We start from the raw sequence: 25,971 nt of genomic DNA on the forward strand, positions 1-25,971 counted from the left end.
TCAAAAGCTTTATCTGTATCTATTGAAGTGATCATATAATTTTCTCTCCTCTGGTACTATGGTAAATTACATAGAAATTTTTTTATCATTATTTTATTAAGGTCATATTGGCTTATAACTGTGTAATTTAAGGTGTACATTATTATATTTCAGTTTCTGTATAGACTGCATTGTGTTCACCACCAACAGTCTAGTTTTTATCTGTCACCATAGATATGTGCCCCTTTATCCTTTTTGCCTGATCCTCACCCCCTTCTCTGTTAACCACTAATCTATTTTCCTTATCTATGTGTTTACCTTCCACATATGAGTGAAATCATATGTTAATTTGTTTTTCTCTGACTTATATTGCCTAGCATAATACCCTCAAGGTCCATCCATATTGTTGGAAATGGCACAATTTTATCTTTTTTATGGCCGAGTAGTATTCCATTGTATATACATACCACATCTTCTTTATCCATTCATCTGTTGATAGGTATTTAGGTTGCTTCCACATCTTGGCTATTGTGAAAAATGCTGTGGTAAATACAGGGATGCATAAATCTTTTTGAATTACTGATTTCATGTTTTTTGGATAAATGTTCAGTAGTGGGATAGCTGGATCATATGGTATTTCTATTTATAATTTTTAAAGAAATCTCAATACTGTTTTACATAGTGGCTGCACCAGTTTGCATTCCCATCAGCAGTGTATGTGTTCCCTTTTCTCCACATCCTCTCCAACACTCGTTATTTCTTGTCTTGTTAATCATAGCCATTCTGACTGGTCTGAGGTGATATCTTATTGTGGTTTTGATTTGTATTTCTCTAATAATTACTGATGCTAAATGTTTTTTCATGTGCCTGTTGGCCACCTCTGTATCTCCTTTGGAAAATGTCAGTTCATATCCTTTTTTTTTTTAGGAAGATTAGCCCTGAGCTAACATCTGCTGCCAATCCTCCTCTTTTTGCTGAGGAAGATTGGCCTTGAACTAATGTCTGTGCCCATCTTCCTCTCCTTTATATGTGAGATGCCTGCTGCAGCATGGCTTGATAAGCAGTGCATAGGTCCACACTCGGGAAACAAACCAGTGAACCCCAGGGTGCCAAAGGGGAACGTGTGAACTTAACCACTGCGCCACCAGGCTGGCCCCTCTATTTTTTGATCAGGTTGTTCAATTTTTGGTGGTGAGTTGTATGAGTTCTTTATATATTTTAGAAATTAACCCCATGTCAGATAGATGATTTGCAAATATTTTCTCCCAGTTGGTGGGTTGTCTTTTCATTTTGTTGATGGTTTCCTTTGCTGTGCAGAAGCTTTTTAGTCTGATGTAGACCCATTTGTTTATTTTTTCTTTTGTTTCCCTTGCCTGAGTAGACATGGTATTTGAAAAGATACCACTAAGACCCAAGTCAAAGAGTGTACTGCCTATATTTTCTTCCAAGAGTTTTATGGTTTCAGGTCTTATATTAAAGTCTTTAATCCATTTGGAGTTAATTTTTGTGTATGGTATAACAGAATGGTCTACTTTCATTTTTTTGCACAGGGCTCTCCAGTTTTCCCAGCACCATTTATTGAAGAGACTTTCCTTTCTCCATTTTATATTCTTGGCTCCTTTGTCAAAGATTAGCTGTCCATAGATGTGTGGTTTTATTTCTGGGTTCTTGATTCTGTTCCATTGATCTATGTGTCTGTTTTTCTGCCAGTACCATGTTCTTTTGATTACTATAGCTTTGTAGCATATTTTGAAGTCAGGGACTGTGATACCTCCAATTTTTCTCTTTTTTCTCAGGATTGTTTTGACTATTCAGGGTCATTTGTTGTTCCATATAAATGTTAGGATTCTTTGTTCTATTTCCATGAAGAATGTCATTGGGATTCTCATTGGGATTGCATTGAATCTGTAGATTGCTTTAGGTAATATGGACATTCCAACTATGTTTATTCTTCCAACTCATGAACATGGAATATCTTTCCATTTCTTTATGTCATGTTTGATTTCTTTCAATAACGTGTTATAGTTTTCAGTATATAGGCATTTCGCCTCCTTGGTCAAATTTATTCCTAGGTATTTTATTCTTTTTATTGTGATTATAAATGGGATAGTATTCTTGACTTCTCTTTCTACTAGTTAATTACTAGTGTATAGAAACACAACTGATTTTTGTATGTCAATTTTGTACCATGCAACTTTACTGTATTTGTTGATTATTTCTAATATTTTTCTGATGGATTCTTTAGGGTTTTCTATATATAGATTCATGTCATCCACAAGTAGTGAGTTTTACTTCTTCTTTTGCAATTTGGATCTCTTCTATTATTTTTTCTTGCCTAATTGCTCTGGCTAAAACTTCCAGTACTATGTTGAATAAGAGTGGGCATCCTTGTCTTGTTCCTGTTCTCAGAGGAATGGCTTTCAACTTTTCACTGTTGAGTATGATGTTGCCTGTGGCTTTGTAATATAAAGCCTTTATGATGTTGAGCTACTTTCCTTCCATACCCATTTTATTGAGAGTTTTTATCATAACAGGATGTTGGATCTTGTCAAATGATTTCTCTGCATCTATTGAGATGATCATATGACTTTTATTCTTCATTTTATTAATGTGATGTGTCACATTGTTTTGTAGATGTTGAACCATCATCCCTGGAAAAAATCTCACTTGAATGTGGTTTATAATGCTTTTAATGTATTTTTGTATTTGATTTGCCAATATTTTTTGAGGAGTTTTGCATCAACGTTAATCAGCAATATTGGCCTATAATTTCCCTTCTTTGTGTTGTCCTTGTTTGGTTTTGGTATCAGGGTAATGGTGACCTTGTAGAATGAGTTAGGAAGCAGCCTGTCTTCTTCAATTTTCATAATAGTTTAAGAAGGATAGGAATTAAATCTTTGAACGTTTGGTAGAATTTACCAGAGAAGCCATCTGGTCCTTGACTTTGTTTTTTGGGAAGTTTTTGATTACTGTTTCAATCTCTTGTGATTGGTCTATTCAGATTTTCTATTTCTTTTTGATTCATTTTTAGGAGGTTGTATGATTCTAAGAATTTATCCATTTCTTCTAGGTCATCCAGTTTGTTGGCAGATAGCTTTTCACAGTATTCTTTTATAATCTTTTGTATTTCTCTGATGTCCATTGTAATTTCTCCTCTTTCAATATTGATTTCAGTTATTTGAGCCTTCTCTCCTTTTTCCTTAGAGATTCTGGCAAAGGGTTTGTCAATTTTTTTAATCCTTTCAAAGAACCAGCTCTTATTTTCATTGAGCCCTCCCATTGTTTTTTAAGTCTCTATTTCATTTATTTCTGCTCTAATTTTTATTTCCCTCCTTCTGCTGACTTTGGGCTTTGCTCTTATTTTTCTAGTTCTGTTAAGTGTAGTTTAAGATTATTTTTTTCTTGTTTGTGAGGTAGATCTGTATTGCTACAAATTTCCCTCTTAGTACTGCTTTTGCTGCCTCCCAAAAGAGTTAGTATGTTGTTTTCATTTTCATTTGTCTCCAGGTATCTTTTCATTTCTCCTTTGATTTCTTCCTTGATCCCATGGTTGTTGAGTAGCATGTTGTTTAGTTTCCACATATTTGTGACCTTCCCAGCATTTTTCTTGTAATTGATTTGTAGTTTCATAGCATTATGGTCTGAAAAGATGCTTGATATGATTTCAATGTTATTAACTTTATTGAGGTGGCCTTGTTCCCCAACATATGGTCTATTTTTGAGAGTCTTCCACGTGCACTTGAAAAGAATGTGTATTCTGTGGTTTTTGATGAAATGTTCTCTATATATCTATTAAGTCCATCTGGTCTAGTGTTTAAGGCTACTGTTTCCTTGTTGACTTTTTGTGTGCATGATCTATCCACTGATGTAAGTGGGGTGTTGAGGTCCCCTACTATTATTGCATTGCTATAAATTTCTCCCTTTAGGTCTGTTATTAGTTGCTTTATTTACTTTGGTCCTCCTGTGTTACGTGCATATATATTCATAAGTCTAGTGTCCTCTTGGTAGAATGTCCCTTTTATCATTACATACTGCTGCTTCTTGTCTTTCATTACCTTTTTTATCTTGAAGTATGCTGTGTCTAAGTGTAGCTACACCTGCTGTCTTTTGCTTGGAGTATCATTTTCCAATCCTTCAATCTGAGTCATATATTTGTCTTTAGAGCTGAGATTTGTTTCCTGAAGGCAGTGTATTGGTTTTTTAATCCATCCAGCCATTTGGTGTCTTTTGATTGGTGAATTTAATTCATTTACATTTAGAGTGATTATTGATAGATGATGGCTTAATACTGCCATTTTATCTGTTGTTTTCCAGTTGTTCTCTATTTTAAGTTTCTTTTATATTTCTCACTGCCTTTTCAGTTTGGTGGTTTTCTGTGATGGCTTCCTCTTTATTTTTGATTTGTGACTCTGCTCTGATTTTTTGTTTAGTGGTTACCATGAAGTCTGTATAAAAGATCTCACAAATGAGATAGTCCAGTTTACGATAACCTCTTATCTCTGTTAACCTAAGCAGGTTTCATCCCTTTCCTCTTCCCTTGAAGTATTTCTTATAAGGCAGATCTAGTTTGTAATGAACTCCCTCAGCTTTTTTTTTAAATCTGGGAATATCTTAATTTCTCCATTTTTGTAGGACAGATTTGACAAAGAATTCTCAACTGACATTTTTTTTTCTTTTAGCACTATAAGTCTATTATTACACCACCTTCAGGCCTCCTAGGTTTCTGCTGAGACATCCGCAGATATCTTATTCAGGATCCCTTGTACAAGTCAATTTTCTTTTGCTGCTTTTAAGATTGTTGCTTTGTCATTGGCTTTCAAGAGTTTGATTATAATGTGTCTCAGTGTTGTTCTCTTTGAGTTTACCCTACTTGGAATTTTTTAAGCTTCTGGAGTTTGTAGATCCATACCTTCAAATTAGGGAAATTATTGACCATCATTATTTCAAATGATTTCTTGGCAACTTCCTTTCTTCCTCAGGGATTCATATAATGTGTATCCTAGACTGCTTAATGGTGTCCTGTAAGTCCCTCTGGCTCTGTTCACTTTTCTTCTTTATCTTTTTGCTCCTCAGACTTTATAATTTCAAATGACCTGTCTTCAAGTTTAGTGACATCTGCCTATTCAAGCCTGCTGTTGAACCCCTTTAGTGCATTGTTTTGATTCAGTTAGTCATGCATTGCTTAACGATATGTTCTGCGAAATGTGTTGTTAGATGATCTCATTGTTGTGCCAACATCATAGAGTATACTTACACAAACATAGGTGGTATAGCCTACTACACACCTAGGCTATATGGTACTAATCTTAAGGAACCATCATCCTATATGTGATCTGTCATTGACCAAAATATCATTATGCAGCATGTAACTGTATTGTATTTTTCAGCTCCAGAAATTTGTTTGTTCTTTTCAAAGTAATTTTTATCCTCTTATTGATATTCTCATTCTGTTTATATGTTGTTTCCTGGCTTTTAGTCCTTTGTCCAAGTTTTCCTTTAGCTCTTTGAGCACATTTAAGATAGATGTTTTAAAGTCTTTGTTTAGTTCATCCAGTGTCTTGTTTCTTCAGGGATGGTTTCTTTCACTTTATTTTCTCCCTTTGAATGGGTCATATTTTCTTATTTGTTTGTATGCTTTGTGATTTCTCCTTTTGGTTGAAAATTAGATACTTGAAAAAAGTCACCTCTCCTAGTCTTTCCAGACTGGCTCCATGCTGAGGAAGACCTTCGGTAATTAGCAGGGCACGTTCTGATCCTTGGGATCAGCCTGGGGTGGTGGCTTAAGGTCTTTTCTTGACTTGCTCCAGCCTGTGTTTGTGCTTTTTTTCATCTCCCCATACACACGGCTGCTTTTAAATGTCTTAATTTTCCAGAAGTCTCACCCCAGCCTGTTTTCAGAGTCTTCCACTACCTGTAATCTCTTGCCTCTGGTATCTGCAAGTCTGTAGTCGCCCTGCAACTTTAACAAGTAGTGTCTGATGCTTCTCAGGGCTTTTTCCAGGTGTTTTATTTTCCCTATCTGAGCTCTGAGTTAGGTGAAACACAGCTGTCCTTCAGGCACCTTCCAAACAGATTAGAACATTACAAACAAGGTCTGCTCTGCTCCCTCTGGTTCAAGAGAGGGAACTGGGCAGCTAATTCCTCCCAGCTGTGCAGCACCAGGTTTGGGTGGGTCAAGAGTAAGTAAAACCACCAAGTAATTTCCTACCATTTTTGACATGGCTTTTTCTTGACTGGGCATTAACTTGGTTACTGTAAACCTTAGCCTGTTTTCCAGACCTCTATAACGTTATTTTACCCAAGCCCTAGTTGTTTCTTTCACATTTGTTGTGGGTGAACAAGGGCCTGGAGTTTCCTAGTCTGCTATCTTCCTCTCAAACTTATGTTCCTCAGTGTCTGATACCAACAAGACCTAAGTGGTTCTTAAACATTAAGTGGTCTTAAAACTAGAGGAAATGTTGTCCGAATCTATCACGCTAAGGACAGAATGCTAAAATTTGAGCATGTTGATTCCTTGATACATTATTTGTAACGCTAAACAATTATTCTGAATTGCTTATCCCATTATGCTAAGACTTTATAAAGTCTGCTCTCGCTACCCCAATCAATCCAAACCACAGATATAAAACTCTCTCAGTGCTCTTAGAAATGTAGAATCAGAGGCTGACCCAGTGGCGCAGCGATTAAGTTTGCACATTCCACTTCCGCAGCCTGGGGTTCACCAGTTCAGATCCTGGATGTGGACATGGCACCACTTGGCAAGCTATGCTGTGGCAGGTGTCCCACATATAAAGTAGAGGAAGATGGGCACAGACATTAGTTCAAGGCCAATCTTCCTCAGCAAAAACAGGAGGATTGGCAGCAGATGTTAGCTCAGGGCTAATCTTCCTAAAAAAAAAATTGTAGAATCGAACAATTTGTACTGTTTTAGAGCAATGCTATTTAAACCTGGTTCTCATTGAGATAAGGAGTTTGGACCACAATGTAAATAACACATAGCTTTCTTCGTCTTGAAAATCTTGCTATGAAAACAGTCAACTGAACAAAACCATGCACTTGTTGATTATTTACATTTTGATGTAATCTCCTTATCTCATTGTGTTCCAATAACAACCCCCATGTTTTATTATACAGATTTCAAAGGATAAGACTGATATCTGTTATCAGAAGTTAACTATTATGCAGTTATTTTAAATAATATGAATTAACCCAATATATCCAAACCTATACAAAATCTACGTTGCATTGGAGTTTCATTACATTTATGGCTTTAAGGAGGTATTACAATAATAATTCTGGCTCTTTGCGGGATTCTTTAGTTAACCCCATGTTGGTGATAGATACTGGTGATAACTCCATACTTAAAGTTAATGAATGATGAAACTTCCAGTCTTGAAGGATAGGCACTTAGGGTTGATGAAGAAACCAGTTTCCATGATAGTTCTAGCCCTTACTTATTTTAAAGTTCACCATAAAAGAAGAAAAAAAGGATTGCAATGACCACTGGACCTAAAGATTTACACTGGAATATTTTTCTCCTTTTCATTTGTAAAGAAAGATAGTTGGTAATGATGAAATTTGGGAGGGTTCTGTAAGATCTAACACTGAAGAGAGTTTATTAACTCCCACATGGGGTTTGGGGTTGAATATAATGAGGAAGTTTGTAAGATATGGAATTTGCCATTTCCTTCTGAAATAGATATTTTTATTCTACTTGTTAAAATGCAGTTTCCATCCTTTGAACCCCCATTTTATTTCTACACTTTTGAATTTATGTCGCTTCCATCTAAAAAAGGGGTTTTAAAAATAATCTATGGTCACAAAAATCTTAGTAGATTAAAGTACTGAACTTAATTCTCAACATTTCTTATTAAAATACTTGTGATGGACAAAGGGTAGTTGGGAAAAAAGAATTGTATTTGATTTTTTTAAAAATTGGTAAAGGTAATACCTTCATTCCCAGAGTATTAACCAAATTCTTCCTTAAATATTTAAATACTGCATAAAGGATAAACAGCCCTGTATGAATTAGAATTCAGCATAGGAAATGTAAAAAGTTAGTCTAAAGGGTCATTTAACATATTTCATTACGGTCACAGCTTTAAACTATCACACCATATTTCTGAATAAGAGAAAGTCTCTTTGAATAAGAGTAAGTACCATTACTGTCATAACTATTGTCATAACCTATGGGTTACTGTCATAACCCATAGTAAGGTTGTAGAGCTCCCTTTGAAGGAAATATATTTTGATTACTCAGAGAGCCTAAATTTTTCTACCATAACAATGTGATGTTAGAGTGAATGAAAATTAAGAGGATAAACCTAAGTCCTACATACTAAAGAAATAACATAAACAGAAATAACCTGTTACTGCTATAGCATGCATTCACATTCAAATATGAAAAATACCACACAGAAAACAGGAACATTTTTTAAAAAGATTTAAGATCATAAATAGGTCATTGTTGTCACAACATATTTCAGAATTGAAAAAACAAACATTTTGGCTTTTTAGGAAAAAATTTCCTTTTTTTTTTATCATTTCCCTCATCATTGAAAGGACTTCTACATTTTAAAATTTCCAGTCTCGTAAGGCACGATATTTATTTCATCAGAATGCTAATATCACCACCCCGCTGTAGCAGGAATAAGAGGCAAGGTATTAGCACTAGGAAAAACAGCAAATTTTATGGACAAAATCATCAGTCACTCAAGAACAAGGAGAAAGACTAAGTGATGATCATTTTAGTTAGAAAGCCCAGTGTGGTTATGCAGGACTTTATGTTACAAAAATTGTTTTAATCAAAGTATTTTAACTCAAACAGATTTAGTTCACCACAGAGGAGCTATGAGAGAAGGCGGTTGGTAAAATACTTTATACTTCTTTAAAAAGGACTTTGGAAGAAAAAAATCAACTTAGAATAGCTTATGGAGGGGCAAACATCATATGGAAACCAGATTAGAGGCCCAGTTTATTCCTAGTCTTCAGGCACATCCAGAAAACAAGGAGTGAGACTAGGTAAACATAACACTTACACAGACAGTATAAGCAGATGCTGAAATTGTATTTCTTATCCAACCAAAAAGTTCTTTAAAATATAACATAAATGCAAACATTCTTCATTTTTAACTCTGCCTTGCTTTGTCCTCTGTGATACCAACTGAACTTTAAGGTTTTATATGTACAATATGATGATTTATGTCACTTTTTAAAGAAAAAAAACCCACAAAGTTAGTGACTGTCCACAGATGAAACACTGGATGAGGTTCATGACTGAATCAATCACGGAGTGTTAGTCAATTGTAAACTCTTGAAAGTTAAGACTGGGAAATATGTGTATCAGACACATTAGAGTACAACAGGAGAGGAAGGGAAGCCTATTCGTCATTCCAATTCTGACAAGGTGCAAGGTCTTCGAAATTCTTGTCCACGTTCATGGAGCCATTTATTGGATACTATGAGAGAAAAAAATATATTAATTTTCCCCAATATCTAACTAGCATTTAATTAACTTCTAAAAGCTAAGGCTATAACAAAGTTTCTACATGCGTTAAAAGTTCAAAACCAAAACCAGATAAAGGCAGATGCTACTTATGCAGTCTTTTAAAAACTTCACTATATGTTGGAAACACAGAAGATTTTATATATATGTATGTACATTTAAGAGTCTATGTATGTGCATTTCCTAAAGTTTCTAATGTTCAATGTAAGGATTGAAGTGAAACACAAAGGAAATTAAGATGTAGGAACAGATAGAACAGAACTTTGTTTTTACCAGTTTGCAAAATACAACCTCTAATACAAAGGCTTAAAAATGAACACAAAGTCTCCACTCTAAAAGAGCAATTCTATGATAAATCACTACTACTATGTGTTCATTAAGTTTCCTTGGTTCCAAGATACTGGTTTTAAATGTACCCCAAAAGAAATTAATTTTATACTCCTTCTGCTGTTTCATAGAACCCAATCAATGGCATGAAATATGTACAAAATATCTAAACTCGGACCCATAGTAATTCTTAACTACTCTCTTACTTCTCTCAACCCCTGCATCCAATGTTTTATTCATCAAACTCTGTCAATTTTCCTAATCTATTTTTTGAATCTATTCTTTGCTCTTCAACCCATTTGCTGCTGCCATAGTCCAAGCTTTCGTCGTCACCCACTTAAAACAGCCTTCTAAACTGATCTCTCCTCCAGCAGCCTCTCTTCATTCTAGTCCAGTGGTTCTCAAACATAATCATCAGGGGAGATCTTCTAAATCCTGATGATCAGGTCTTACTCCTTAATCGTGCTATGTCTAATACAGTGACCACTAGACACACAACACTACCGAGCACTTGAAATATGGCTAGTGACACATATTGAAATGGATATATGGGGTTAAATAATATACATTAAAATAACTTCACCTGTTTCCTTTTTTTTAATGTGGCCAATGCTTGCACCTGCATGAGAGTGAATGTCTCTCTAGCCCTGCAGTGGTCCTGGCCCTGGTCCCTCACATGCCTGGAAAACTACTGTTATATCTTCAGGACAAAATTTAAAAATTAAGCTTTGAAGAAACCTCCCCAAATGTAAGGAGTCACCATCTTCTGTTTACATCTTTGTATTAGTATGTACTAGACTATACTCTAATGTATCCATTAGTATGTCTCAGAGATATACTAATACTCAGAGACAATTGTGAACCCCTTGAGAAGATATTGACTTATTCAATATTAAGTCAATTAATGTTTCCTATAATAACAGGTGGAAATAGTGTTAAAAGTAAAATCTGTCATCAAAATTCTGATCTGTTGAAAGCAAATTTAAATTAAGATCCTGAAACTTGCTTGGTTGAATGTCAAAGTTATAGGCAAATCAGGAGTTTTGTTTTCATTTTCTTTTAAGATGTAGATTAATTTCAAAATATAAGACAAAAATCACAAATTCTATTCAGACAATATAGGAAATATTTACCCCATTTGTTTCCTACTAGCACTGGACAGGCTGCATGCCGTGTACTATAATCTCCTTCTCCACTGGCAAATAGATTATACCAGAAAACAGCAGTTCCCTGTAGAGAACAATCAAAATTTGTTCTTGTTAGTGCTGTCCAGTCAATTCCAATTCCTAGCAACCATGTGTACAGCAGAATGGAACCCTGCCTGGTGTTTTTGTGCCATTTTCTCACCCTCTGCTGCTGTATCAGATAATGCTATGCTGCTATTCACAGGGTTTTCGTGGCCAATTTTTCAGAAGTGGTGGCCAGCTCCTCCTTCCTAGTCTTCTTAGTGTGGAAGCTCAGCTGAAACCTGTCAAACATGGGTGACCCTACTGGTATTTGAAATACGACTGGCATAGTTTTCAGCATCACAGCAACATGCAGCTACCACAGTATGACAACCGACAGACGGGTGTTGTGGTTCCCTGACAAACCTTAACCAAATCTTAACCACTAGACCACCAAGGCTGGCTGAATGCAAAATTATTCCCAAATAAAACATCATGTCATTACTTTTTGCAGTAATTATATTTTCCTCTGTTCCTGTGGAACTACTACTCTATGGAAGCGTTATATCTACCTCTAATATAACTCACAAAATTTTGGTGATCACATGAAAACATTAATACCACAAAGTTGCTTGACAAAAAAAGGGTATTTGCCAAAACAAACCTAACGAATTTTACAATAGTAAGTTGGGGGGCAAACATCATATGGAACCCATTTCAGAAATAAAAATTTTAAATACTAATCCCTGGTTGTTCATCACCTCTAGGTACTCATGGTAAACTGCACCATAAAGATATCCAAAATTTTACCTAAGGATAATGTAGTCCTTAAGTATACTACTTTAAAAAATGTAATTCATTAATTAAACCATGAAATAAAGACGCATCTCTTCCTCAGGGAAAAATATAAAGAGAACAAAAAAATTAAAACAACAAACAAACCAAGTTTACCTTTTTGGGCCAAACACTAGCTCCTACTTCAGGAAAAACAGTGGCTCCTCCTGCTGACACATCACTCATCTGTAAGAGATGAGAGAGTATTATCAAAAGTGCTGGTAGAATCAAGTTAAACATGCTATTGTGGGGGAGGATATGATATTGAATGCTAGAATATAAGAACATCTGGATATCTATTGAGATGAATTTGCGCATACTACTCAGTTTTTTAAAAAAAACCAAGATGCTGTTTAGGTTTACATTACTTAAGTAAAAGAAAAAACAGGCGAAGGAATGATAAAATCAGGAAGAGAGATGAGGATATAATTTTGGATAGGCACTTCTTTTATAGCCAGAGGTAAAAAGAGATGATTTAAAACTGATAAATCAAACAATATTGGGGTATAAATAAGATTGCACTAGAAAATAATCTCCATGGAGGCAGAAATTTTCACGTTTTGTTCATTGCCGAGCTTTAATGTCTAGAATAGCACCTCAAGAACAGCAGGTACTCAAATATTTACATAAATGAATTTCTCACCAAGAGAAAAATAAACTAAAATCAGTTTTGTAATTTCTCATGGTAGGAAATCAACACATATTAGCTGAAAATTAGATTATAGGATTACGTGAAGTTATAAAGGCAACCTGGAACAAAACAATAACCTTTCCAATTTAACTGAAGAAGCACATGCACAAAACGAGGCAGAGGAAACACAGATCATATAATCAAGATTTCTTCTAAAGCAACACAACTAGACTGTGTAGACAGACGCGGATTGCGTCACAAAGCAAACCCGAACTGTGCGCCAGTCCACGAGCCACACTAGACAAGGGCTCACAGACAGCAGACACAGACAGGCAAGACCCACCAGGCAAATGGACACCAAAGAAAAGAGTCTGACCTTAACATCAGACGTGGTTTAAATCAAGGTAAAAAGCATTAAGTGAAAAAACAAGGGTATTTTATAACGATAAGGACATAATCAGTTACAAAGATGTAATAGCCCTTAAGCAATGAAAAAACAAACTTTGGAGAAATTAAAAGGAAATTCTAGGAATAGTATTTCCCAAGAGAAAAAATGAATACTAATCTAATCAAAATGTTATTTAACTCGGGGAGGACATAATCAAATAATCTAACATATAATCCCATATAAATACATACAGAGACGATTATATATACATATGATAGATGACTAAATAGTCCATACACCAAAATAAATAATGATTGTCTCCAAATAGTAGGACTAGCAGTAATTTTAAATTTCTTCTTCAAGTTATAATATTACTATCTGAAAAAGTGACAAATGCAAAAAAAAATTCTTAACTCCCTTTACTCAGTTGTAAAGACTTTGAACTAGGATGTGAAATAAGACTAAGCAGAGCAAACATCTGAACTCATCAAAATAAATATCATGCGGTCACGTCCCAACTTAAAAATTTTAGCTATAACTTACATAAAACAGCCATGTAGCAATTCTATTTCCTGTCCCCAGCTCTTTGAAAGCATCTGGCTCATCTTTCTGTAAATAAAACACAACTAATTCAATGGTGTAAAATTCAGTACTGCAAATTCTCCAGCAGCAACTAAATATCAGTAATATGTCAAAGGGTATGCCAAAAACAACCCCAAAAGGGAATATAATGTCCAGTGCACTATATACAGCAGGCACTCAAATATTTGTTGGTTGTTGATTCAGCTTGTACACCAAATATTTCTAAGACCATTTGTGTGTGGCGGGGACAGGGGTGTGTCAGATTTATTAGCCTATATAATGAGAAACAATATCTACTTTCTACCAATTACTTTAAAAATTAATACCTATAGTTTTAGTTTCAAAAAAAACCAAGAGACATGAGAGCCTCTTAGCTACATTCGTGAAGTCTATTCTCTATAAGTAAAAACTTTACCTTGAGATTTACTTTGAACTCATGATCTATTCAAATGTTTACTGCTACTATGATTGTCTTTCTTTTGGACAGTCAGCACTTTAGTCTGGCTAGAGAATTCACATCTGGCTATTTAAATCTAAATAAAAATACAGAATAGTCTCTTGGCATTTATGCTCCCACAATGAAAATGCATGTTTTACACAGAAATTTATACACATCTTTATTTCTAATAACCCCAAACTGGAAACTATCCTAATGTCCTTCAATGGGTGAATGACTAAACGAACTGTGGTGCATCCATTCCACGGAATATCATTCAGCAATAAAAAGGAACACACTATTGATACATTCTGTAATAAATCAGATGAACTTAAACGGAACTATGTTGAGTGAAAAGAGACAATCTCAAAAGGATACATACTGTTTATAATATTCATATAGCATTTTTGAAATAACAATTACAGAGAAGAACAGATTAGTGGTTACCAGTAGTTTGGGATGGAAGGCAGAAGGGTGTATGCAGCTATAGAGATATACTACAAGCTTGCAGCAATGATGCAGTTATGTATCTTGATTGCGGTGGTAGTTACACAAAGCTACACGTGGAATAAAATTGCAGAGACACACACAAATGAGCGCAAGGGTAACTCGTGAAATAAGAATAAGTTCTGTGGCTTGTATCAATGCCAGTTTCCTTGTTTTGACAGTGTACTATAGTTATGCAAGATGTTAACACTGGGGGAGACTGAATGAAGAGTGCATGGGACCTCTCTACATTTCTTTGAAACTTCATAGGAAACCATAATTATTTCAAAATAAAAAGCTAAGGAAAATAAATTTAGTTACACTAATGTCAAGGCCTGAACTGTAGTCTTTCACGTCATCCAAGATCCTCAGACATTTTTAGTAAATGAAAATAGAAGGAAAAGAAACTGAAAATAGATTCCTTGCTGGCCTACATACAAAAAGAGTTTAGGATTCTGAGATTCAGTCAGTCAAGAGCTATACACAATACAGACTATATTTTCTTTCAAAAGAATATACCCTTATTTAAAAATGGTAATAGATCAAGAAATTTACTAAAATACCTGACACATTCCTTAGAATTCATGCAATTATGATAAAGCTTAAATTAAGCCTTGGTAATGCCATAATTTATAGCTCAATATGTTAAAGAAACAAAAATGGTCCAATATTTATTAATCTTAAACAAGAGTACTTGGGTAAGGACAGCTTTTTAATAAACCATTTCGGTATTATTTATTCTCCAACGTGTTTACATCTATTTTATATTTATCTTCCTGTCTCTCAAAATTTATTCTTGTAATTTCTTCAGATTTTCAGCCAATTCACTAATTCACTTGAGCTCTCTCTAATGTGTCTTAATTTACTGTTAAATTTTAAATTTCAACAATTACTTTTTTCTACCGAGAGCTTCTATTTTTCAAATATGTTACATCATTTGAGAGTTTGTTAATGTTTACTCTATCTTTTATTTTTTAAACATTTTGTTGTTTTATATTCTGTATCTGATAGCTCGAGTCTCTAACATCCTGGCAGGTCTAAATCTGGTGGTTGCTTCAGTCTCACCAATGGTGTTTTATTAACAATTAGTAGTTTTTTTTAAATGAGTTCATATTGAGTTAAACAATCTTTAAACTTCCTGAAGTGCTAGAATGAGGATGCTTCTGTTCAGGGAGGATATGAGTTTGTTTCTGCCAGGTATCAAGGAGCACTACTAAACTGAACAACTTTAAATTAATTTCTCCTCTTCCAGGGTAGTAAAAATTCAAATTCAACATTCATGAGAGGGCAGGCCTATGCTTTCCAGCTCCCAGAAGACGCTGCCCATACATCCCACAAGTTGAGAGGCAACTCTCCTTAAACAGATTATTTTCCAAGTCTCCTGACTCAAAGCAGATGATTTTTGAGGCCAGTCTTTCTTTTTCTAAAGGTGTTATCCTTTTGGAGATTTAGGTTTTACACAGGGGTCTCAGGTTCAGTAGCCTGCACTGCGGCAGGTCCTCTCACAGAGCAGTTAATCTCCAGAACTCTAGATTCCTGAAGGTACATGCCTCCAGCCTCAGCTTTCTTGCCCCCTTTTAAGTCTGTAACTTTAGTCTCTAGGTTTTCTTTGTTCAGCCTGCTTTTGAGAATTTCCTTTACTTTCTTCCAGGCTCAGCAATGCATTTAAAATTCTTTTACTGTGTGTCTAGGTGTTTTTTTACTGCTAAAAAAGCTTTACAGAGTCTCTCTTCCACCATGCTTCCACACGAATTCCAAATAGGCCAGGAATTTTTAATACTAAAAGAACAGAATTAAAAAGTTATGTCTAAGCTTCACTGGAACTGCTACATTCTCCATTTTTTTACTTACCCGTGCAAAATCAAAATGGGGTTCATACTGTCCTCCAACTCCATAATTTGCTACCTGAAGGAGAGTAATAAAGCATGAATGAAAAAACTATCAAGATTACTATTCAAAAAAATCTATGAGCCCATTTTGGCCTCTTATATTATCATGCGTAGGTACTTCTAGAGAAATGAGAAGCAAAGCATTTTAAATCAATGAGAGTTCCTAAGGAACCAAGGATGAAAAATTAAGGATAGCTACTACACGCTATTTTAGAACCTTAGTTAGTATGCTCTTCTTTAGCAAACTTTTGGGGGACACATTTTTCCCTAATACATAACTTAAACTAAAATTTAAATTAGAATTTTAGAATTGAGATTTTCTAGAATTAGAATTTTGAGATTTCTATTATTAATTTTCACTAAAAACTTTGGAATTTAAATCAAGACTCATGTTTTTCAAAGCTCAAAATTCTGGCAAACTCCCAATCTACTTTAATAAAATCCTGATTTTCCTACATATTTTTTTCCCTACTAAGGCAAAAAAGGGGATAAGTTAACGCCAACTTAATTATTTCTGCTGGAGGGCCCTAACAACTTCAGTTGGCTATGACAACGTCCCAGTGCGAAGCAGCAAAAGAAAGTAAGAAAAATATTTGTTCTGAGTTCAAGTTCCAGCTTTCTTAGTCATAATATATGTAACTCTGGATACAATCGCTGTTTTCTTATTTATAATATAAAGAAATCGATACCTTCCTTAACTCCCTCCTTCCATCCCAACATGACAAAATGCTGACAAAATGAAAGGAGAATGTAAAGAGCACTGCTGATGAAATGAAAGGAGAACATAATTAAAAGAGTAATTGCCCACAGCAAAGTCCAAGTCCTATGTAAATTATTATTACTCTGGATATTTTACTTCTTTTTTTTTTGGTTTTTTTGTTTGTTTGTTTGTTTGTTTGAGGAAGATTAGCCCTGACCTAACATCTGCTGCCAATTCTCCCCCTTTTGCTGAGGAAGACTGGTCCTGAGCTAACATCCGTGCCCATCTTCCTCTACTTTATATGTGGGACACCTGCCACAGCATGGCTTGCCAAGCAATGCCATGTCCGCACCCGGGATCCGAACCGGTGAACCCCAGGCTGCCGAAGCGGAACATGCAAACTTAACTGCTGCGCCATTGGGCCAGCCCCTGGATATTTTATTTCTGATGGATCAGCCTATTAAGTAGAAATACATAAAGTAGCCTGAAAGAGCCTGTGATGGTTAAGCAGGTGAGAATAAATACAGATTAGGAAACAAAAAGACACATCAAAGAGTTTTTAATAATAAAATGAATACCAAGGAAGCTGTAGATTACCATGGAACAAATGACAACTTCATTAAGCAAATTTAAATATAGGCAGTCCTGCCTTGCACTGTTCCAAAATGCACAAATCTCAGATACTATAGTTTAGCTAACAATTAACATACCAGACCCCCAAAAACACAGTTGAAATTTCAGTTACCATGCGCATATTAACTGTGAGTAATTGCATAAAGTATAAATGTCACTGCTGGGTCTTCAGTCCACAAATTACTATGTAAATACCAGCTGCACATCATGATCAATGACCAGTCACATCACTTCTTTCAAAGTCTGTCAGTGACTGATCACTGCACATCTGTATTCAGTTCAGGCTCAAGCAGCAAAGCATGTAGTTGTATTGCCTCCTTACCTCCCAGTGAAAATCCGTATGATATTTTACAAAAATGGATAGTTGGAAGAGGGAATTGGCCAACAAAGATAAAGTACAGCAGAGAAATGGAAAATGATAATGTTATAGTGAAATTCAAATCAAACTTAAGTGGAGATATATATAGAAGAAATAGCTGAAAAGGGGAATGCTTTCACTTTTGCTGTTCAAGATACTCTAGATATGCAGCAGAGGGACTTGGGGGAGGCAAATTCATTAACATAAGGAAAGTGATTATAATGAAAAGAATGAAGATGTCCTGAAGGAAGTGACGTTAGAAAAAAATTTTCACAATAAAAGATCCCTCAGGTATATTTAACTACATTGAACGTACAAAGGATAAAATGCTGAAAGCTGATACAAACTTAAAAGTATGACAATTTGCAAAGGCAGAGAAAAGATGCTCACTCTGTATCATGTTTCATGATGAGAAAGAGGAAAGTAATGTTTAAACTATTCTTGATAAATGTTTACAAAAAAATAAAATGCTTTCTCAACAGTTCTAATGTTTTAAATTACCAAGACAACTGCTAAGAAAATTTACCAGAGAGGAATAGTTTTTTCAACAAATGATGCTGGGACAATTGGATATCCATATGAAAAGAATGAAGCTGAACCAGTAACCTCATACCATATACAAAAATTGACTCAAAATGGATCAAAGGCCTGAATGTAAGAGATAAAACTATAAAATACATAGAAAAAAATACAAGTGTAAATCTTTGCGACTTTGGATTAGGCAATGGTTTCTTAGACAGCTAAAGCACAAACAATAATAACAACAACAAAATATCAGACTTCACCAAAATTTAAAAATTTGTGCCAAAGGACATCATCAAGAAAGTGAAAGACAACCCACACAATGGGAGAAAATATTTGCAAACCATATATCTGATAAAGGTCTAGTATCTAGAACATATAAAGAACATTTTTAACAATAAAAAGACAACCTAATTAGGATTTGAACAGAAACTTTTTCAAAGAAGATATATAAATGGTCAACAGGCACTTGAAAAGATGTTCATCGTCAGCTATCAGGGAAATGCAAATGAAAACCATAATGAGATGGCACTTTAAACTCAGTAGATTGTCTATAATTTAAAAAAATGGACAAGAAAAAGTATTGGCAAGGATGTAAAGAAACTGGGATCCTCATACATTGTAATGGGATTGTAGTATCATGCAGCTATTTTGGAAAACAGTTGGCAGTTTCTCAAATTTTAAACTGAAGTTACTACATGACCCAGCAATTCCATTGGTAGGTATATACTCAAGAGAAATGTAAATGTTTGTACAAAAACTTGTACACAAATGTTCATAGCAGCATTAGTCATAATAGCCAAAAGTGGAAACAACCCAAATGTCCTTCAACTGATAAATAGATAAAATGTGGTATATCCAAATACTAGAATATTCTTCAGCCATGAAAAGGAATAAAGTGCTAATACATGCTATAACACGAATATACCTTGAAAACATTATGTTAAGTGAAATAAGCCAGATACAATAGGCCACATATTATATTATTCCATTTATAGGAAAAATCTAGAATAGGCAAATTCATAGACAGAAAGTAGATGGGGATGGGGAATGGAGAGTGAATACTTAAAGTATATGGTGTTTCTTTTGAGGGTGATGAAATGTTCTACAATTAGATAGTGATGATGGTTGCACAACGATGTGAATATAATAAAATCAGGGTAAATTTTATGCTTTGTGAATTATATCTCAACACAAAAGAGGAAAAGAAATTATTAAAAAAAAAAATTGCCCCAATCGCCTGACAGACCTAAGAATGAAAAAAAATTACAGGGTACTTAATAAACATTAGTGTTACATATTTTTCATTTCCCTATAAATTTATACTTGATAGTAAGAGTTTTTAATGTTTTGACAAAAATGTTAAAGGTCAAAGAACAATCATGATTTTTCCCATTAAGATCACTTTGAATGGTTTTAGCCTGCATATTCACTTTTACAGTCCCACACCATCACGAAAATTGAGTACTGCCTGTAAAGTGTTAGGAAATCACATCTGAAGCATCTTTTGAGGAAGTATAAAGATAATTTAAGAATAATGTGATAGCATATAATTTAAGGATAATGTGATTACTTACCTGTAATTCTTCTGCTGTGGAAACATCTAATCCTGTTAGATCTTGTATTCTCATATTAATTCGAGACACCACAGGGTTTTCATAGCCAGAGAGCCAGGCACTAAGAACAAGAAGAAAATATTAGTTTTGCTGATAATGTTTTAATACATGAAGACCAACAGCTGTCATTTAAAAAGCCATAATATATGAGACAGTAAGCCTTTATCTATAGGCATTTACTTGATTTGCTTATTTGATATGTTTTTTACTAATGAATGCTGTAAAAGATGTTACATTCTACAATTAGAGGTTGCAAAGGAACAAACTAGTCTCATTTATTACAGTTTCTATGAAAACAGTTGGATTAATGTAAGAAGGCTATCTAGGCTATCTACCTTGAGAATTTTTTTAAATTCTGGAAAAATATACACCAAATTGAAAACAATTGTTCCTTCTAGGTAAGGTATAGGAACTGAGAGGTCATAGGGTTTTTAGCCTGATTTATATAACGCTAATATTTTATAAGAAAAAAAAAATCCGCGTATTACTTGCATGAGAAAGTTTTTAAAGGGTAACCAAACACCCTCAGTAGGCTGGCTATAATAAAAAAGATGGACAACAACAACTGTTGGCGAGGATGTGAAGAAGTTAGAACCCTCATACGTTGCTGGTAGGAAAGTCAAATGACGCAGCCACTGTGGAAATCAGTTTGGCAGTTCATCAAATTGTTAAACACAGACTTACCATACGACCCAGCAATTCCACTCTGAGGTATATTCCCCAGAGAAATTAAAATCTATGTTCATACAAAAACTTGTACACAAATGTTCATAGCAGCATTATGAATAATAGCCAAAAAGTGGAAATAATCCAAATGTCCGTCAACTGATGAATAGATACATAAAATGTGATATATCCATCTGCTGGACTATTGTGCCATGAAAAGGAATGAAGTACTGATACATGCCACAACATGGATGAACCTTGAAAACATGTTAAGTAAGATAAGCAAGATATAAAAGGCCACATATTATGATTCCATTTATACGAAATGTCCACAATAGGCAAATCAATAGATAAAGAAAGTAGATTAGTGGTTGCCAGGGGAAGGAGGGAATGGAGAATGACTCCTAATGACTACAGGATATCTTTTTGGGATGATGAAAATGCTCTGGAATTAGATACTGGTGATGGTTACACAACCAAAAAAGACTAAAAACCACTTAACTGTATACTTTAAAAGGGTGAATTTTATAGTATGGGAACTATAGCTCAATAAAAAAAGGTACCCCCAAACCCAACTATCTCCTTTACATATGCTTTTCCCAGTCTATCAGCCTTTTTCTTTCCTCACTTCTCTCATCAAGTTTTGATTCCATGATCCATCATTTCGACAACATTCTTGCTAAAAGCCTAAATTCAGCTATCTTGGCAAAAATACAATCCTGAATCAATTCTTCTCCAAGCTTATATCTGTGTCACCAAACCATACTGGAGAAAGTCATGAAATAGGACAGATATGTTCCTCTAAAAATTAATGAACACCAATTTCAAGTGGGCCCTTAGTCTTCCTCCCTCCTCTACTCTGAACCCCAACCTACCTCAGTTTCTCCCTCCCCTAAGTAGACAACATACCTCCTTCTTCACAGAGAAAATAGAAACCATAAAATCTACCTATATTTGCATGTTATCTGTTCCTTTCAGTTCCTTCATTCCAGTTTCAAAACAGATTTCTCTCCATTAGCTAAAGCTAATCCTCTGCCTTAGATTCTATTATCTCCTGCCATTTTAGGAACCGTAAATCGTCAATTAGCTTTTCTCTCTCTTATATAATCAACTTCCCTTCTCAATAATTCCTCCCACAGCTTTTAACTGGGTTTAAGTCTCTCTATCTCAATCAATCAATAAAAAGTATTAAATACTCTTTCCCTCAACACTCTATCTCATTCCAGCTACCAACCTTTCTCCTCCCTCTTCAAGTCAACATTTTCACAGACTCCTCATTTCTCAAACCATTCCAATCTAGCTTTAGTAGCTTATCATTCCACCAGAACTACTCTTGCTAGTATCACTCATAACATTACTGTGCTACTAAATCAAATAAGATTATCCAATTCTCACTGTATTTGCTCTTATAGTAACATTTCACAATGTTCATCCTTCTTGAAACTCTCCTCCTCCCTCATTCATTCTCCAGGTACTCCTTCAGCCTCTCTGGCTGCTCCATCTTGATCTCCCTAATAGCCTCTGCCACTACATTCTGCCTCTCTCCCAGTGCCCTAGCAACACTTCTTCAAGAACATGTTTCCTCTAGCCCTAAGGCTAGTGCACATGCTCTTCTCTCTGCCCAGAATATTTGTGTGTTTCACTTGGTAAAGTTAAGGCTCTGGATTATCACTTTAGTCATCTCCACTTCAGAGAAGCCTTCCTTGATTCCTCCCCGTGCCAGATTAGGTCAAAGTTTCCTAACCTTTTTTTCCTTTTCTTTTTAGGAAGAGGAAGAAGGAGGAGGCAGAAGTTTTTACTAATCACAATGTGAAATTGACATGACATGGTATTAGAACTGAACCAGGATAAATAATACTGTTATAAAATTTACATTTCTCACATCCATTTCAGAGGAAAATATATTAGGATTCTTCTTGATCTGATGGGCTGGTTTCAGTAAAATAATTTATTAAAATAGTAAATAATATATTTTCTCAAAATGTGCTAAGAAGTTACCAGAAAGGCTACTATAAAATCTATAATGATAACAATTGACAGGATTAGGACTGTTGTGTAAACATTAAGAACTATTTCTCTCTTTTAGCTGTTACATCAATGCACCTTTTTCACTGGTAAGGCAATTGTTTGCTGTAGGTGCCACATCATTAGCAAGTTTCTTCTTAAGTAACATATACTCAATTGTTTAAGACTGAAGTGAGTTTTCTTTTTTAATTCTGCCCTCTTTTGGAGGACAAGCAAATATCGTTGTATATAGGTAGGCAAATATTATGAAATGCAGCTGTTGTAATCTTCTAAATTTTATTCCCTCAAAATTAAACAGGGGCAATTAATAATTATTAGGGAAAAGCCTTTGAAACACTTCAGTTTTTTAAATAGCAAGGCTTCTCAATAACTTCTCAAAATTAACTTTCCATTTTGGTACATGACCTGATACATGGCACATTTGATCTGTATTTAGTAATTTATTCTATTGACTACACTATTCCTTCAATAAGAGTTAATGTTGTGGTTTCATACAGTTTTTACAAATAATAAATTTTTTAAAGTTTCATTTCACTGAACTGAGGTTTTTTTCACTCATGTACCTGTGTAAGGTAATTTGAGCACACACATATTTGCATACATATTTTTAAAGTAAGTTACTTTTACCATTAAAATAAAACAGGGACAACTACGGGGAACAGTTTGTCTTCCTTAGAAATCCTTTTCTAGGTTGAGGAGGGCAAGTACAGTTTGCTGAAGGATTTGATGACGCTGTAGCCTTTCCATCATCTGTTAATCCCACACTGCCATGTGTTACCACCACAGCTACATGAATGTCTGCTTCCTCAGCAGCACTAGCCTTTAGAGAAACGTCTGTCAGAAACAGGATGCTGTTGACTGAGTACCCAGTGCTGCCTGCAATCTTTCAATAACTCTTACTCTCCACTTTGTGCCCAATCTTGGTATCAAAGTAACTATGAACAAGCTCAAGAATATCTTCCTCTGAAGAATGCCCAGATAACAGTTTCTGTGCCTCTCCATTCCCTGAAGAATAGATATATACCTTCATTCCAGCCTCTCTCCATTTCCTAACTGCTAGAACTACATCTTCAAAAAATGCTGCTTTCATGGATCCACCTGTGAAAACTGCCCTCCACATGTAGCCCTGCAGGTGTTTCAGTACCATGGTCTTTCAGTCCAGCATTACCACAGCCTGGGTCATCTACCCCATCCCAGTGGGAATAGTCTTCAGCCTGTTTCCCCAAAGACTGAGGTCCTACTGGCACTCTTTTTCTTTCCAAGAGAAAAGAAGCATCTTTGTAGATACTCTTAACATTTTCTTTGATGTAAGAAAATAAAATGTTCTTCACAAAAGCAAAGCAATCAACCTTGTGGTACCTTCAATATCTAACAGGATCACAGTGACTTTGGTGGGCACTTGCTGGGTACTACTATGATACCCTTGTGGTTGGAAGAGCGGAGGGTGGTGGGAGCTGTACCCCTAGAACCAAGCCGTGCTTCTCACAGCCCTCCATTAATCTCAAAGCTGGCAACTGCCTGCAGCCAGAAGCACATCTGGGAGAGGCTACTTCCATGCACCTGGAAGTAGAGAAGGCAGCTGCCCCTAATATGTTTTTACAGTTCTATATATCCTTCCTTTGTAGCATATATCACAGTAATTGTACATTAATTTGTTATTTGATTAAAGTAAGACATCTTCATTCAACTATCAGTTCCAAACACATACAAATTCTGCTGGGTTTTGCTTACCATTATATCCACAGAACCTATCACAGTGCCTGTCACATAGTAGAGGCTCAATAAATATAGTCATGCATCACTTAACGACAGGGATATGTTCTGAGAAACGCATCGTTAGGTGATTTTGCCATTGTGCAAACATCATAGAGTGAACTTACACAAACCTAGATGGTATAGCCTACTACACACCTAGGCTGTATGGTACTAATCTTACCAGACGACAGTTGTATATGTGGTCCATCACTGACCACAACATCGTTATGCAGCACATGACTGTATTTGCTAAATGAATGAATGAATAAAGACTTGCTAGACCTAATCCAAGATTTATTTCTATTTTACCATAATCATTTGTCTGGTGATCTCTTGCAAATTTATAAGGACTGACTAAGCAGAATTCCTCAGTGTGGCAGAAATAGGAATGACCAAGAATTTTATTGTTATAAAGGATGTAGCTGATAAATATACTAAGAACTTATATCTCCCAATTTTGACCAAGTTTCTGGTGGAACTAATCCAGTATGTCAATATATCTATCTTTTCTGCCTGGCAACAATTTGATAGATTTTTGAATTTTATAAGCAACGAACTACTGACTTGATTGTTACAGATGACTGCAATGCAAGATTGGCAAGTGTTCTAATAAAGTTAATCTACATAAAATAATTGTTCATATTATATCTTCATAAGATACATCTTCCTAAGATAAATGTTCCTATTCCATTCTGGAACCTATCACCCAAAGAGAATATGTCTTCTATTTCTGATACCTTCAACTTCTTTCCCTGCTACCACCAACTTTCAGGCATCGATTTTTACCTTTTTTCTCTTGTACTTTGGTAGAAGCATTGTCTTTTAGTAGAGGCTGGATCTTCTATCTATGCTTTTGAATCAACTCTTTCTAATTCCATAGGCCTTACTCCAGCAGTTATTGCCTCCCTTTTAATTTTTTATCTTTTCCATGACAATGCTTGCATACTCTCCAGCCTGAACTCTCCTGCTACCAAGAAGAACATCTTCAACTTTTGCCATTCTAGCAAATTACCATTCCAATCTTTCACTTTACAATTTTAAAATTATAAAAGAAATGCTTATCATATTAAACAAATGGCCATGGGACACTGAATAACCACATGCAAAAGAAAGAAGTTAGACCTCTACCTCACACCATATAAAAACATTAACTCAAAAGGGATTAAAGACCAAAATGTAAGAGCTAAAATTATAAAACTCTTAGAAAAAAACATAGGCGTACATCTTCGTGACCTTAGATTAGACAGTGGTTTAGCTAAGACATCAAAAGTACAAATAACAAAAATAGATAAACTGGACATTATCAAAATAAACTTTTGTGCTTCCAAGGACACCATCAACAAAGTAAAAAGACAACTCACAGAGTGGAAGAAAATTTCTGTAAATCAAAAGTCTGATAAGGACTTGTGTCTAAAATATATAAAGAACTATTTTTAAGAATAATAAAAAATAAAAAAAAAGAACTATCACAAT

The 25,971-nt window shown here is 35.1% G+C and overlaps 1 protein-coding gene and 1 pseudogene across 4 annotated transcripts in view; both read right to left on the reverse strand.

Annotated features, from left to right (window-relative positions):
* Nucleotides 1-8,407: 8,407 nt before the first annotated feature.
* The window catches only part of P4HA1 (prolyl 4-hydroxylase subunit alpha 1), an 80,044-nt gene continuing 62,480 nt past the window's right edge, over nt 8,408-25,971 (reverse strand). For all 4 annotated transcript variants that reach the window (XM_005602463.4, XM_023644951.2, XM_014733036.3 and 1 more), the window contains 6 exons: nt 20,014-20,113; nt 16,186-16,239; nt 13,374-13,439; nt 11,929-11,997; nt 10,945-11,041; nt 8,408-9,437 (listed from right to left, as the gene is read on the reverse strand). In XM_005602463.4, coding sequence (XP_005602520.3) covers nt 9,367-9,437; nt 10,945-11,041; nt 11,929-11,997; nt 13,374-13,439; nt 16,186-16,239; nt 20,014-20,113 — 457 coding nt within the window. In that variant the 3' untranslated portion in view covers nt 8,408-9,366. The remainder of the gene's footprint in view (nt 9,438-10,944; nt 11,042-11,928; nt 11,998-13,373; nt 13,440-16,185; nt 16,240-20,013; nt 20,114-25,971) is intronic.
* On the reverse strand, nt 23,293-24,721 carry LOC111772772 (enolase-phosphatase E1 pseudogene; annotated as a pseudogene).

This window comes from Equus caballus, chromosome 1 (assembly GCF_041296265.1).
Source record: "Equus caballus isolate H_3958 breed thoroughbred chromosome 1, TB-T2T, whole genome shotgun sequence".
Taxonomy (NCBI): domain Eukaryota; kingdom Metazoa; phylum Chordata; class Mammalia; order Perissodactyla; family Equidae; genus Equus; species Equus caballus.